Source organism: Strongylocentrotus purpuratus, unplaced genomic scaffold (assembly GCF_000002235.5).
Source record: "Strongylocentrotus purpuratus isolate Spur 01 unplaced genomic scaffold, Spur_5.0 spur5_scaffold_5, whole genome shotgun sequence".
Lineage (NCBI taxonomy): Eukaryota > Metazoa > Echinodermata > Echinoidea > Camarodonta > Strongylocentrotidae > Strongylocentrotus > Strongylocentrotus purpuratus.
The window spans coordinates 38735503-38750493 of NW_022145611.1; the positions used below are offsets into that span (position 1 = coordinate 38735503).

At 38.4% G+C, this 14991-nt stretch overlaps 1 protein-coding gene across 1 annotated transcript in view; it reads right to left on the reverse strand.

Moving 5' to 3' along the window:
* Positions 1-8279, reverse strand: part of LOC115919090 (serine/threonine-protein kinase D3-like) — a 43111-nt gene extending 34832 nt beyond the window's left edge. The window contains exon 1 of the mRNA XM_030999559.1: positions 7897-8279. Coding sequence (XP_030855419.1) covers positions 7897-8070 — 174 coding nt within the window. The 5' untranslated portion in view covers positions 8071-8279. The remainder of the gene's footprint in view (positions 1-7896) is intronic.
* Between the last annotated feature and the right edge of the window lie 6712 nt (positions 8280-14991).

Here is a 14991-nt window from a genome sequence, read left to right on the forward strand (position 1 = left end):
GTACAGACCGGTATATGTACATGTACAGGTACATGTACACTGTACATGAAACACTGTGAGAGAGAAAGAGAGGATCAGTCTTGTGAGTAATACATGTGGGAAATGACATGATTAAATCGCCTCCGTACAAGTGTACCCACACTGGAGATTGAGAAAAGAAAGGGAGACCAAACTGTGGAAGTCTATCAATCATCAGAAGGTCAAAGACACCCAGGTTCCTTCTCTTATGCTCTCTATATGTACAGCATGAAAAACAATGATGGGTTACGCCCAATGAATAGGGTAATTCACCGGGAATTAGCTCCAATTATCCATACAGGTGTGAGTGTGCATGTACATACCTAGTTTGGTTTCTCCCACTTTCACCTACTGTACTACATGTAGGGCCTACATGTACAACCTGTACACCTGTGCAATGTACAGCAAGAGCAAATGTTTCAGTTAATACCTTGATCGAGGGAAATGGTATGCTACATGCTGTAGATCTACAATAATACTTGGTTGCTTTGTCTCTTACAACTTTCAAATAATAAGATTTAACAACCAATTGCGATGGGAAGAACTTCAAACTTGTTTATGAAATTTGTGTCCTTGGAGAAAAGATTGCCTTCAAATTAACACCATTTACATATCACAACTCTACATGTACAATTGTACATGTACTGTACTACATAATTTTAGGGGCTATGACACAATATCCATCTAAAGTGCTTGTGACATTCACACCCCATTCACAGTGGCCTCAAACACCGCGACAGCAGCGGGACTGTCCCGCTGCTGTCGCGGTGTTGTCTTCAGTGTGAAGGCTCGGACCCGTTATAAACTATCGCGGGATAACACCGCCTCGCGATAACGCCGCGACAAACTATCGCTAGGCTCGCCTAGCTACAGCAGCGGGACAGTCCCGCTGCTGTCGCGGTGTTTACTCAGTGTGAAGGCTCTCCGCTATAACACCGCGACAAACACGTGTGATTTGTTTACTTACCTATCACTGACCTCTTTTCTCCAGCAATGGGGAACATAAAGTGAAATAGAAATAAAGTAACCAGTGGATTCAAATTGATTTTATTATTATGTAGATTTATAATTATCCAAATAAAAATATTTCACACTTCAAAAAATTAAAATATTCTGACTGGAAGCAATAAAAATGCTAGTTTTTTAAAAAGTAATATGATCGAGGATACAAAAAGCAACTTGACATGTTTACCCTAAAACCCCGCGCTGAAGTATTTCCGGTCATATCGGGGTCACTCGCGGGTCATGAGCCATGCATACACGTGTTTGTTACGGAGGTAATAAAAATCACCCGCTGCAGCGTGAATGGGTACATGATATTTATCCCGCTGCTGCAGCGGGATAATTTTTCTACTGTGAATGCATTTGTAGCGGTGTTATGGCGGTGTCGCCGCTCCGCTACAACGCCGCTACAAATTTCAAAACCACTGTGAATGGGGTATCAGTTACACAAGACAATGGGTACAATGTTTGTCTCCCAAAAGGGAACTCAGTGATAGATACCCTTTTGCTCTTCACAGCCAAAAATGGTCAGTATGCAGTTTGCATTCTATTTGCATGCATTGATTGTTGCTATGTCAGCCAGGCCTCTGAAAAGTTTGAGGATGTCTCTAAATATTCTTAAAGAGGCAACATCCTTTATGACGACATAATTATTATGCTTCACATTTCCGTATCCTACATGTATAACATAGAGCAAAGTGCATAGGCATGTACAGTAGGACCTTGGCTGTGCAAATTTGCCATTCATTAAAATGTTTTATTTTTAAAAGCAGCAGTGTACTGCAGCATATGTGAATGAGCCTTTCAAAAAACACATCCATAAATGTGAATAGCACATCAGAAAACTGGCCTATCAAAAATATGCTCCTACATGTACTTATACTGTACATGTACATGTACATTGACCTACATGTACATACCGTAATAAACGTTGTATAAACCGCCCTCGTGTATTAACTGCACCCCTCTTTTTCGCCCTTAAAAAAAAAAAAAAATGCAGACTTTTTTTTTGCCAACTTAAAAAACAGTAGAGGACCTACATAGGATAGAACCTTGTGGTACGCCGTATAATAGAAGAAAAATTGGAGGAATTATTATTATCAACTACATATTGAAATCTATCAGAAAGATTACTTTCAAACCAAGATGACAGACAAATTTGAGTGTTGTTCTAGTTTCCTAATGGTGAGTCAACACACCGATTACTGAGCTGGGAGACATTGCCAGGCATAGCGCCAGGTGGAGGGGCATAAATCAAAACTTTAATTTTTTTTTTTTTTTGGAGTACCGTGTATAAACCGCACCCCCCCCCCGACTTTGAATTTCTTTCGGCGGCAAAAAGGTGCGGTTAGTACACCGTTAATTACGGTACTGTATATCTACCCGGTACAGTGAATGAGCATTATGAATACATGTACAATACAGGTACATGTATACAGTATTGTCTCAAATGTAGCATATAAATTTATACAAAATATAAGCAAGTTTCAACTAGACTTAATCTCCACTGCAATTGACAATGTTTTGGATCAAATACATCAATTACATTAATAATTTTTGCACATCACGGTAGAATCATGTGAAATGAGTATCATTGATATTAATACATACAGGTGTATTTATAAGCACCAGGCATCAAATCAACTGTATGATATCTGCAGGGTTAAAATCTGTTTGAAATGTGATGACGGTATTGACATAGGAAAACATGATAATTATGAAATATAATATCCTACTCTACATAACAATATGCATTCATTAATTTTGAAAGATGAAATGTATATCTTTCATTACAACTGATTCTGCCTTGTAAATAAAAATTGTGATCTCTTTGTGTTCTACTTGAGATATTAATTATTTGTCATCTCTCCACTTGTAAATACTAGATCACGTACATTTATAAATATTAATATAATTAATTAATAACCAATTAGTTTCTAATCTCTCCATTTATAAATATTAGTTCACACTTCACATACTGTACATTTAGACACAGACATTTATAATGTTACATTAGCACCTGTGAATATTACATGTACAGGTAGAAGAAATTCCTGTGTATTTATCATTTAAAGTTACAAGATGTAAAATAATAAAACCAAAGGTCATAATGGCAGAACAGTATCGTAGAAATTAAAAATCAAGAGCAATATTGAATTGAGCAGCATATTAATTTCCAGAGTTTCGGGCTGCATTTTCTCTCTTCCAATACTTTCAATTAACTTGAAGTTAAAGCAAGCATACATGTGTGTATACATGTACATGTATTTCAATGACTGCAGTCATGCACAAGTGCAAACAGGGTACATTGTATTGCAAGCTTTACAAAATGAGATCATACAGTTTTTGCAATGCACATTGTACTGTACATGTAGTTACAAGTAGTTATATTTTCTAAGATAAATTTAAAAATTATTTGATTGAAAGGAACGTTTAGTGGCAGACTGCACGCCACTAAGCTCCATTCACTGAGTCATGAGCAAGCTACAAGTGCATGTTTGTCAGCAGCAGTGCAGACACACTTTGACAACATTTGAGCATTAAAATGTATGTCATTTATCAGTTTTGTGCAGCACAGATTAGTAATTCAACTAATCTCTTTTATGATTCCACACTGAGAGAGGTTGCACCTGTTAAGTAAAAGTTAAACTATTTAGGTTTGTTTAAATACATTGTAACTATGGTAAAGGAAATTTTGCGCAACGGTAAAGCATTATAAACTTGTAAGAGAAATTACAACAGCCATAAAAGTTAGGTTTATCCGCCTGAACATAAAGCTATATATTATAATGTAGTATATTTCCATAATGAGACTCTTAAAACCACAGATTAAACTAACATTGAACCCTATGTACATGGTTCTCATCTACAAGCAGATCATTTAGGACAAAATAACTTCAACACCTGCATATATTTGTAAAAAACTAAAAAATGCATAAATCTAATCAGAAAAATTGGATACATAATAACTTGCTGCTCTATTTAAATAATCACATCATACATGTAAGCCATTTGACCTCATATTTACACTTGCAAAATTTAATGCTGAAAACAAAAATCTGTTGATCAATTTGCGTGATCACCCGTTCGCAGTAAGTAGGATAACAATTAGGACAATGCTGAGCATGAATTAACATGTACAGTACATGTACATCCCCAAAAATGAATGCCATCATGCTGTAATTTGAAATATAGGTAATTCAGAATTTTTGCAGTGTAAACTTTAAATTCAGGATTTAACTAAAGAATCGAGTAGTACACTAAATGAATAGAAATAGTTTTTTAATCATTACTATCGTATAATCTAGTCAATGCAAAGCGGTTAAGCTACAGTCTTACTAATTGCTACACCATGTCCAAGGACAAAAAATACTATGATATTCTTCTTCTTCTTCTTCCTTTTGAGTACAGACCTCTTTAAGAGTAAAATCTTGAAGATACATCTCAGACTGTGAAAAAAGAAGCTTTTATTCATGCAATAGTAACCCTAATCCTGGTATTTTCAAAGAGCCCAAAATATCTGACAAAATCAGCTCAGCAAGACCCATTTCATTTACAATATACTGTAATTCAAGATTCAAGACAACATTTCATGGATTTAACTGAAATTGCTTAAAACCAGCAATTTTAATACTTGTTTTGCATACAATACAGCCTACAGGGCTTACAAAAGGTTGTGTAACGCGACCACCTGAATGATTCTAACTACCGGTAAGCCCTTACAATGTGTCATGTTGCTCAACTTGCTACAGTGTATTTATAACAAAGGGATACACAGAGTCACATACCTGTACCTTCTTTTCCTAGACATGCACACAAATCAAAAATACAAATAACTGTTGGAAATGTATACATGTATGGTGGCATGTACTGTACATATATCATGTACTGTAAACGGAATCTTATTTCATTCGATGCTGTTCAGGGCACTATTAAACGCCTCTAATATGATTGCAAAGATAGATAAAGAAGGTCACTGGTTCTTACATTTGCTTTAAAGTAGACAAGACATTGATACAAATAGACATTGCATGTCAGATGAAAGCTCATAAATGATCCTAAGAAAGTGAAATGTGTCATAATTTTTCCCTAAAAATGCAAGACCACAATGAATCAGACACTCAACAGGCGATCGATAGCAGCCTTATTATCATCAATTTTAATTATTTATTATCCATCAAATGGGTGAAATTAGGCCAGACAGTGAAACTTGGATCTGCAGTCTTCATCGTCTGAATCCAGTGATGATGATATTGATGGTATCGATGGGCCAGTTGTCAAATTATTGTAATTTTTTAATTAAAAATACAGTGTATGCGCTTACATGTTAGAATTGATCAGAGGGCCTGAAAATCACCTAGAATGAGCTATTTTGTACACAAAAAAGCCTAAACTATGGTCTGAAAATAACTTGCCAAGGCTATTGTCTGAAAACTGGCAACCCTGTTGATCGCGATTCATGGGTAGATTGCACCGACGTAATGTACCATCGCATATTACGAACAAATGAATGCAACCCTTGAGTTTGCAGCTGACTAAAGCAAATCTCAACAGGATTTCAAACTAATGATAATACAACAAAAAATATACAAATTTTACTAGGGGCAAACCTCAATGCTATTCTCATTGCTCAGTCACCTCAGAAGTTTGGTGCATTGTATATGTACATGTCGCATTGCACATATCTGCAGAGTGGATATAGGCTATGGACCCACAAAGGTGAACACAAAGTTAGACTAGACTCGAAGACTATGACTATGACTTTCGCTTCATTACTATACGGTACTTATATTCAAGTATTATCATCAGTCACATCCACAATCTCGCCCTCTCTTATTCCCTCTTTTCTTCTTGTCAAGTCAAGTGTAAGTGTCACTCACACTTACACTGTACATGTAGCCTGGAAGATAGCCTGGAAGATGCCCTAGAAGAGAAAATGCTGTACATCTCTTCTACAGTATGACACCTACAGTATGTTTCCAACACACCTCTCACACATAGCCCAGATTTCATAACTTAAAAATGCCCTGAAAAAATTATTTTTCCCTGCACCCAGTCTGACTAGGTTATCATCACCTGATATCCAGGACTGGAGATTTTTTTTTGTCTGCCAGGAAAGAAAAAAATTCTTGTCACAAATTAAAAAATCAAACTACAAACCACTTTAAGTGGTTTGAAGTTTGAACATAATCATGTACAATTTCGGTATATCTGAAAAAAGCATGTTACGTATTGTTCTGCCAATTACTAGTAAAAAAAAAAGTGAGTTAATTGCACAGTGTCGTTGAATGTGGACCTTGCTAGTATTGAGCCAGGGATAGACCTAGCACTAGTGTATTATTTTACCTTGGTAAAATCAATGTTTGGATATACTTTTACATGCTGGTTTGTTAGAGGGTATCCCCAGATTTCAGTTTTTGAAGAACAAATGACACGCTAGCGCTAGCTGAAAACAAGCCCTGTCCGCATGCAGAGTCGTTCTCTGCGTCGTTTACACTACAAGTACATGTATATTGTTAAGTTTAGTCTAGTTGTAGTACACAGTTTAGTGTGCTGAATTTAGCAGAATTTAGCAAACTCCCTACAACTACAAGCACCTGTTTATACTAATCGCTATTATTGAAAGTATCAAATTGGCAACCTTAAAACGTTTATGTGTTTACCATGTGTCTTCACATTTCCGCTGCAAATAACATCGTGAACTCTCATATTTATATTTCTTGACCGATTTCAAAGTGCTTTTTATGAGAGGAAAGAAGACTCCAATAGCGAACTTTGAAGCCGCTATGCAGTGTTGGTCAAGTGCTGGAAGGGGTGATTTCAGACGCATTTTAGGTTTTGTTTACCTGCCTCTTCAAGCAGGGGTATGGGTGCCAGATGAGTCAAGGCTAGATCTAAGAAGTGATATCAATATCATATTTTACATTATCACTTGGCCATAATCAATAAGGCTATTGTACGGGTAGAACTTAGAAGGAAGAGTCGACTAGCAAATTCCGAAGGTAGTTTGCAAGATTTGTCGGAGCATTTCTCTTCTGAGACCAGAAGGGGCACTAATCCGAGAACGAGGATCGTCCGAACAAACAAGGATATCTTAATAAACGCGGACAAAATGCGTCCATCAAAATAAGGATCGTCCGCATTTTTGCAGCCTTTTTTTTTTCGGCACTCTGCGGGTTCCAGGTTCTCGCGCTGCAAAACAATGCAATGCAAAACATGGATTCTGCCTAATAAAATACTCCCAGTTCACCGGCTACTTTTATGGGTTGTCTGTCTCCTCGAATATTTATTGCTCATCACGTTTAAGTCTTTGTACAAAGTCTATGTGAACTGCATCAAGAAAATTTTTGCGGAATCTGTTTCTCGCATCGCGAACGCACGGATCGTAGAGTCTAAATCAGAATTGTTAGCGAAATGCAGATGATCCTTATTTTTGCAGACGTATCTCTCCACATTTACGAAGATGATCCTCGTTTATGCGGACGATCCCTACTTCTACGTCGGTACTTGACATCCATCAGTCAGGATAAAACGTCAAGGTTGAAATGTCTGGCAAGGTGCTCTTGTGCAGTGCAGCCCTACTGAAGAAAAGGCTATGTTCCAGATCTAGATCCAGGCTACTCACACTCACGTCACAGACAATCACGCTCACTTTACATTACCTGTAGACAGCATTCTCTATCAATCATGTCAATATTTCTGCAACTAATATCAGACTCCCACTCCGAGTCTGACTCTGACTCTGTGAGTCCGTCTGACTCTGAGTCTGACTCTGACTGAGACTGAGATCAAGCTGCTTCTTTTGAATTTATTTTTAGAATGATTACAATTCACATGGGGAAGGTTTGAAATTCATTGATCCCTAAACAGACTTACTCTTTGTCTAACCATTGAGGTAACGATTTCTTTTATGAGTGGAATGGAAGGATCACCTCCCTCTGGGGGAATCTGAAAATTTTCTCGCACAAATCCTATCTGCACGGCAAACGATACTCCGTGAACCAGACCCGGTCGGGTCATCGGCGGCAGCGGCGGTAGCTCTTCGCCCATGTTTCTCTGATTTTCAGTTTATGCAGAGGTTCTAATGTATGTTAAGGTTATTCCAACAAATATTCTGCCTACTAGCACTCCATTTCCACGATCAGGGTGCGGCAAAATGCAGAAACAACCACTGCAGACAAGCGAACATCCATTTCAGTGTTTTCAGCACTTGTTCCTGAGTTCCGTCATTTCGCTGAAAATAAACATGGCGCAGGTCACGTGACGTGAGGACGACGATCTAGGGAAAGGGGTCAAGGATCGTTTAAAATATTTTGTGTTAATAAAGAAGAGAACAAGGGTAGGCCTAAAATAGTGGGAAGTGTGAAAATGATACAATTAGTCTTTGACTTAATTTATGGATAGTTAAGATCAAAGGAAATAAGTCAGTTTCGGAAAGAAAATCGCTTTTAAATTCATAATCATATCAAATGATTTGTGAATTGTAAAAAGAAAATGTTCCTCCGTAGATTGAGCCAGTGAAATGTTCATGTTATCAATTAATGCTTATTCACTAGACACATTAATTGGATCAAAGCATATTCTGTAAATTCCCGCTCACCAGCATTATATTAATATATCCAGGAGAGGTGATCTCGAGGTCCCCCCCCCCCCCTCATTTTTTTTTTGGGGGGGGGGCGGAAAATTTCAAGTGCACCCAAAAAAATATAGGCCTATTGTAGCAAATACTGACTAAAGAATTTGCAACACACTTTTAGGTTCTGGAGGGCCCAAATGTGCAGTGTTTAGACTTATAAAAGTGCAGAAATCCCCCGGTCATGAAATAAATCGACGACCATATATCTTTTGTTCTTTCATAGTTTTATAAGCTTTTGCTACTTTGAAATTTGTTCCATCATTTCTTCCATGCCTTCCGAAATTTCAATTGTTGATATGCCAATACACCATTTTACAGTTGTATCAGTGCGCATGCGCAGACAGTTGACCTCGGGTCATTGGCCCCGGAAGCGGGGTCATTGGCCCCGGAAGCGGGGCCAATAACTATGACCAGTGGTATTTATGCGTAAATTAAGATTGCGCCCATGCAAATGATGATGTGCGCGCACAATGCAGCGCGTAGGCAGTGATATCATCATAATTTGCATGGGCGCAATCTCAATTTACGCATCAATACATGACCTCTAGGTCATTGGCTTTGTTTAAAATGGCTCACACAACCGTAAACTGGTGTATAGGCGCACCGGAAGCAGTTGGGATTGGGGGGGGGGGGGGGCAAATTACATTCCAGGGGGGGGGGCTCACCTTTTTCAAAGTGGAATATTAACGATCAGGTAGAGTGTAGCGAGCGAAGCGAGTAGAGCATTACTTGTTGTGGGTTCCAGGGGCAGAGGTTTTGAACCATTAAATAACGGCCACATAAGCATATTTAGATACCTTATTTTGTGTCATTGAAGGTCAATAATTGGCGTGGGGTCCAGGGGCTGAGCCCCATGAAGCTCAGGGGTTTTAGGCATTTAATTAGGGTCAGAAGAGCATTCAGGTACCGTCTTAGGGCCGCTGGTAGGGTCCAGGGGCGGAGCCCCCGGAAGCTCAGGGGTTTTAGGCATACGGTCAAATGAGCATAGACACTGGCAGGTAAGCTGACGACTGGAGCTAGCTGGCAGCTAGCTATGAGATGGCCTATCAGTAATCAGTAATATCACTGGTTTTTCGATATGACTTATTGGGTCGATAACTCCAAAATTGAAAAAAAAAATGATTATTTTTTATATCTGGCTTTCCCTGAAAAATATTTGAATTATTTATAAATAATGGATTGAGATGGATTCTCTTTACTTACGACTGGCGCAGCTACCGCCCCCCCCCCCCAAAGAGCCCTTTTAAGGAATGGCCACGCCCAAGGCTCCCCTGTAGCTTTTTTCTGCATTGCTCCTCTCCCAACCCCGCAATAGGTCCCTATTTTCTTTTTTCTTTTTTTACATTTGACAACAACAACAACAACAATAACTAGACTTTAATTCGTCACAAAGACGAATAAGGTGGTCTGTCTAAGTCTTATGATAGATTTGAGAATGGGAGAAGTTATATAGACATGTAAACAATGATGATGATGATGATGATGATCTTGATAGTAATGGTGATGACGATGATGACGATGATAATGATAATGTTGATGATGACGATGATGATGTTGATAATCATGATCATGATCATGATGATATTGATGATGATGATGATGATCATGCTGACATCTGATTAAAAAAATGAGGGAGATGTAGATAGCATATAGTTTCAGCTACATTATACTCAAAAATCAACAAAAAACAAGCGGAAATAACGGCGATATTGCTCGCAAAAGACAGGAATGTAGAATCCAGATTTGAGAAAAAGTCATCTCCCACAAGGATAACATGCAAAAAGTAATGGATCAAGTGATAATAGGGTAATAATAAAGTAAATATGGTTGTTTATTACATTATTTGCGATTCTACGTGTTTTAATATTCAAAGGAGATGGTACAGTGAAAGGTCAAAAAGAAAAAAAAAAGTGAAGAAAAAAAATTGTTGGAGACGCCCGGACTCGAACCAGGGACCTCGAGGTCGGAAGTCAAGTACGTTACCGATATACCAAAAAATTTCACATAGAGATTACACGTAAAGGGAAATAAGAATTCTCAAATCCCACCTCGCAAGTGAAATATGAGCATGATCCCGGCATCTGATCAAAAAATAAAGGGCACACTTGTGATAGCTTACTGTCTCAGCTACAACATACTCAAAGCTCAGCGTAAACAAAGATAAAACGACGGAGATATTGCTCGCAAAAGACGAGAATGTAGAATTCAGTTTTGAGAAAAAGTCATGTCCCATAGAGAATACACGCAAAATGTAAAAAATTGACATGCCTCCTTTAATCGCAAAAATACGCCATGATGCTTTCGTCAAAATGAAAATTTGTGTCCAATTTATCAGTAGAGAATTGTCTCAGCTAAAACATATCAAAATTTGGATGAAAATTGATCAATATTTACAGAGATACAATCAATTTTCAAAAAATATGATGACGTCATAATATGCAAATTAAAATTTTGAGTTCGGAGGCCATTATGATGACGTCATGAGTTAATTGAGGGTCAAATGAGACATGAAATCATATCTCCAATTCATACTCTATCAAAATATGAAAACAAAATTGGGTTCATCTTGCATCCTAAAGCGCTACAATGGATTTTGTATAGGCATGTTTTTGCCCATGTATGCTATGTATTACAAGAGCTCGTACGCACGGACATTATCTTAAACGGACGCTTATTCCGTTATTACTGGGCAGAAAAAGGTGAACAAGGTATCAAAATGCTTGGAAAAATGTGCCAAATATGATGACAGAGAAAATTTGGCGATTTTATGTTGAAAAATACCGTTACGCGCGAAAACGCGCGCGCATGCGCGTGTGCGCGTTTTTTTAAGAAACGCTTAATATGGCCTGAAACGTATGCAAAATTAATTTGAGACGATTTTGAGCATTTTTATTTTTTGCGCGCGCGCTAACGCGCGGACGTACGCATGCGCGCGCGTTTTTTGATCTAAAATTGACCGGACGGACATTGACCTTAATCATGATAAATATGAATGAGAAATGTCTTTTCGTTATGAAGATATGATCCTGAGTAAAAAGTACCAAAAAAAACACAAAATGGCGCCTGGATGACGTCATGAAGACTTGATGACCTTGAAAAGGTTACTGTCACGTCTCATGACAATGACCTATGACTGTGCCGAAATTGAACGAAATTGACTAAACCGATCTTGAGTTATCCTTTACACAAAAAAGTGGGGAGAAATAAATAAAAATAAAGAATAATAATAATAAAGAAAGAAAATTCTGACGAAAACAATAGGTGATCTGTCATTGACAGACCACCTAATAATTATTATAAAACTCCAAAGTTGGAGGAAATATTGTTTTTTTAATATCTGGCTTTCTTGGCAAACAGGGGCGGCCGAGCGACTTCCAAAGTGGGGGGGAGCACCAAGAAAAAAAAGGCAATTTCTGGGTTAAAAGGGCACCTACAAAGGGAAATCTTAAAGCGAAAATATACAATTTTTTAGACATATACCCGTACAATGTGATTACATTATCAGGGATGATTTCAATATTTGTTTCACTTTATACACCATACAAGATATTGCTTAAGCATCATACTCTGCAGCTGGGTGTGATTTATTTGCGAGCGAGCGAAGTGAGCGAGGAAAAAGATTAAGATTTGAGGTCGCAGTGCGAAAAATTACATCTTATAAAGAGGACAAAGTCCTGATGCGGTTATAAACACATTCTCATAACGAAAGACTGAAAAGACCTTTCATAAGTAACATAAATATATCATCTATAAATGCGTGCGAGCGTAGCGAGCGAGCTTTGGGGGAAATTGCTCTTAATCGCGTGAAATTAGGGGTGCGTTCAATGATGAGAGGAAAATGGGACACTTATCAGAAAAGAAAAGGAGTATTTGTCAAAATACACAGAGTAATTATCAGAGGTGAAAATGGGGCACTTCTTACACCTTCAAAGAGAAGCACTCACCAGGGATGAAAAAAAGTCAGTCATGAGAATAGGAAATGGGCATTTGTCGACGGAAAAGGGGCCCCCATCAGATTTTGATAGGGGCATTCGGAGGCGAAAGGCCATTCATGAAAAGGGGATAGGTCCCGTATGAGAAAGGAAAAGGGGCATGTATCATTGTTAAAAGGGAAATTATCAGAGGTGAAAAGGGGGACTTATCGCACCTGAAATTGGACAACGAACAGATATGAAAAGGGGCACTTATCTGAAGTGAAAAGGAGTAACTTCTCATGCCTGAAAAGGGTCATTTACCAGAGATGTACATGGGCATTTATGAGAAGGGGAAGGGACTCGTTTATTTATGGGGGCACTTTTCATTAGGAAACGGGGAACTTTTTAGAAAGGTAAAGGGGTACATGTGAAAACATAAGGTGCGCTTATCCGAGTTAGAATGGGGGTAGTCATTAAAAGGGGAAGGGGCACTTCTTGCAAAGGAAAAGGTGCACTTGTCACAGTAAAACAGGCACTTCTCGTACCTAAAAAGGGGCACTTATGAGAAAGGCAAATGGACACTTTTTGCAAATAAAATGGGAACTTGTCGGAGGAAAAGGGGCACTTGTCAAAGTAAAAGGGGCACTATTCCTATGTAAAAAGGGGGCATTTCTTACAAAGTTAATGGGACGCTTTTGGGTGCTTGAAAAAGTGGGGGGGGGGCACTTTCCCCCCCGGGAGGGCCGCCCCTGCCGGCAAAATATATGAATTATTTGTAAATATGTGAATTGAGATTCTCAGACTTTATTAGATTTATGAGTTGTATTGAATTTTCTTTACTCGTCTCTTTCTGGCTCTCTTTCTTTTCCTCTCTCTCTCTCTCTCTCTCTCTCTCTCTCCCTCTCTCTCTCTCTCTCTCTCTTCTCTCATTGGGACTGAAAAAGTATTGAATATATAATAATGTCTGATAGATAAAACAGAATTCCTGTCCTTCGTGTACTTCGTATAATACTTTACTTTGTTTACAAGTTAATTGCAAGCTCATTGTATCAATCATTTATTAAAAGAATAGAAACTTACTATATGGACTTTGAGTGAGAAAAAAATGGGTTTGACATCAGTTTTTCTTTTCGAAGATAAAAAAAAAAAAGCACCAGCTGGGTGTCGAACCCGATACCTTCCATTTATCAGGCGATTGCCTATCAACTAGACTAATATGTCACACTGCTAATCTTCATGTATTTGTTCATATTGATACTTATTGTTGTAGATGTAGCAAACGACGTATTCTAACTAATTCAGAGAGTCGCTTGTTAAAGAAAGAGTATCACATGTTTTTTTTCTTCTCCTTTGTTGAGGAGATGGGGGTGTCCCCTTTAAAAAAAGGAGATGGACAAGTCAATTTCATGGGGTGAAGAAAAAAAATGATACAAATAACATGGGGTATAAAGGAGAAGCTGGGAGTCGAACCGAGTTTTTTTTATGTTATTTTGATTTATTTTGCAAACTGCAGACTTAAACTTAAAGTGATATTGCAATAGGCCACTGCCTTGACATGGCATTATAATGAATAGAAAACGGGTCTATTCAATTCAGTATATCCTACGAATTCTATAACAGGGCACCAATGAATAGGGAAGCTTGGCTATTCGATTCTGTTTTCAATAGCTTGCACCTGCAATTTTTGAATAGTTATGTAACAAACTACTCAGCTCTTTCTGACATGGCATCAATTAATGAATAAGCCAGTTCACGGTTGCAGTCTGAGCATGAGCAGATCAAGGTCATTGCAGAACAAATTGTGAAATACACGGAGACGGAATACTGGATACGTGCTCATGAAAGTTATGTAATCATTATTCATTTATGCACAAGCAGAGCACTCCATGATACACAGGTGGAAGTATTCTTTGAAAAGGGGAAACAAAGGCTAAGTATGCAGCATCTCCATCGCTGTAGGAGTGATAATTTCAAAATGTACAAAGTGGGACCTCTTCATGTTTTGAAGATCTGTGGATATTCGGGGTCATTGCAGCCATGTGCTAACCGTGAACTGGTCTATTGAAGGAAAAAAACGGGGGGGAACTGAATTCAGACAAGGATTAAGAGTCGAAAACAGTACAACGAATCGTCTTCTTTCTCTAATAATTTAGTGAAACGGCAAAGGTTCCGCGCTTGTCGCGGGTGAGGGGGCCAGCTGAATTCAGACTAGGATTTAGAGTCGAGAACGGTAAAACGAATCGTCTTATTTCTTTAATAATTTAATGATACGTCAGACGGTCAGAGCTTTCGTGCTTTGCGCGGGAGGGGGGGAACTTAAAATAATTTAGCTCCTGGCCCCGGGTTTATAAGGTAATTGGTGGCTAGTTTTGTCGGTAATCGGTGGCCTCTACAACCCCCCCCCCCCCCCCCCCTCCCCCA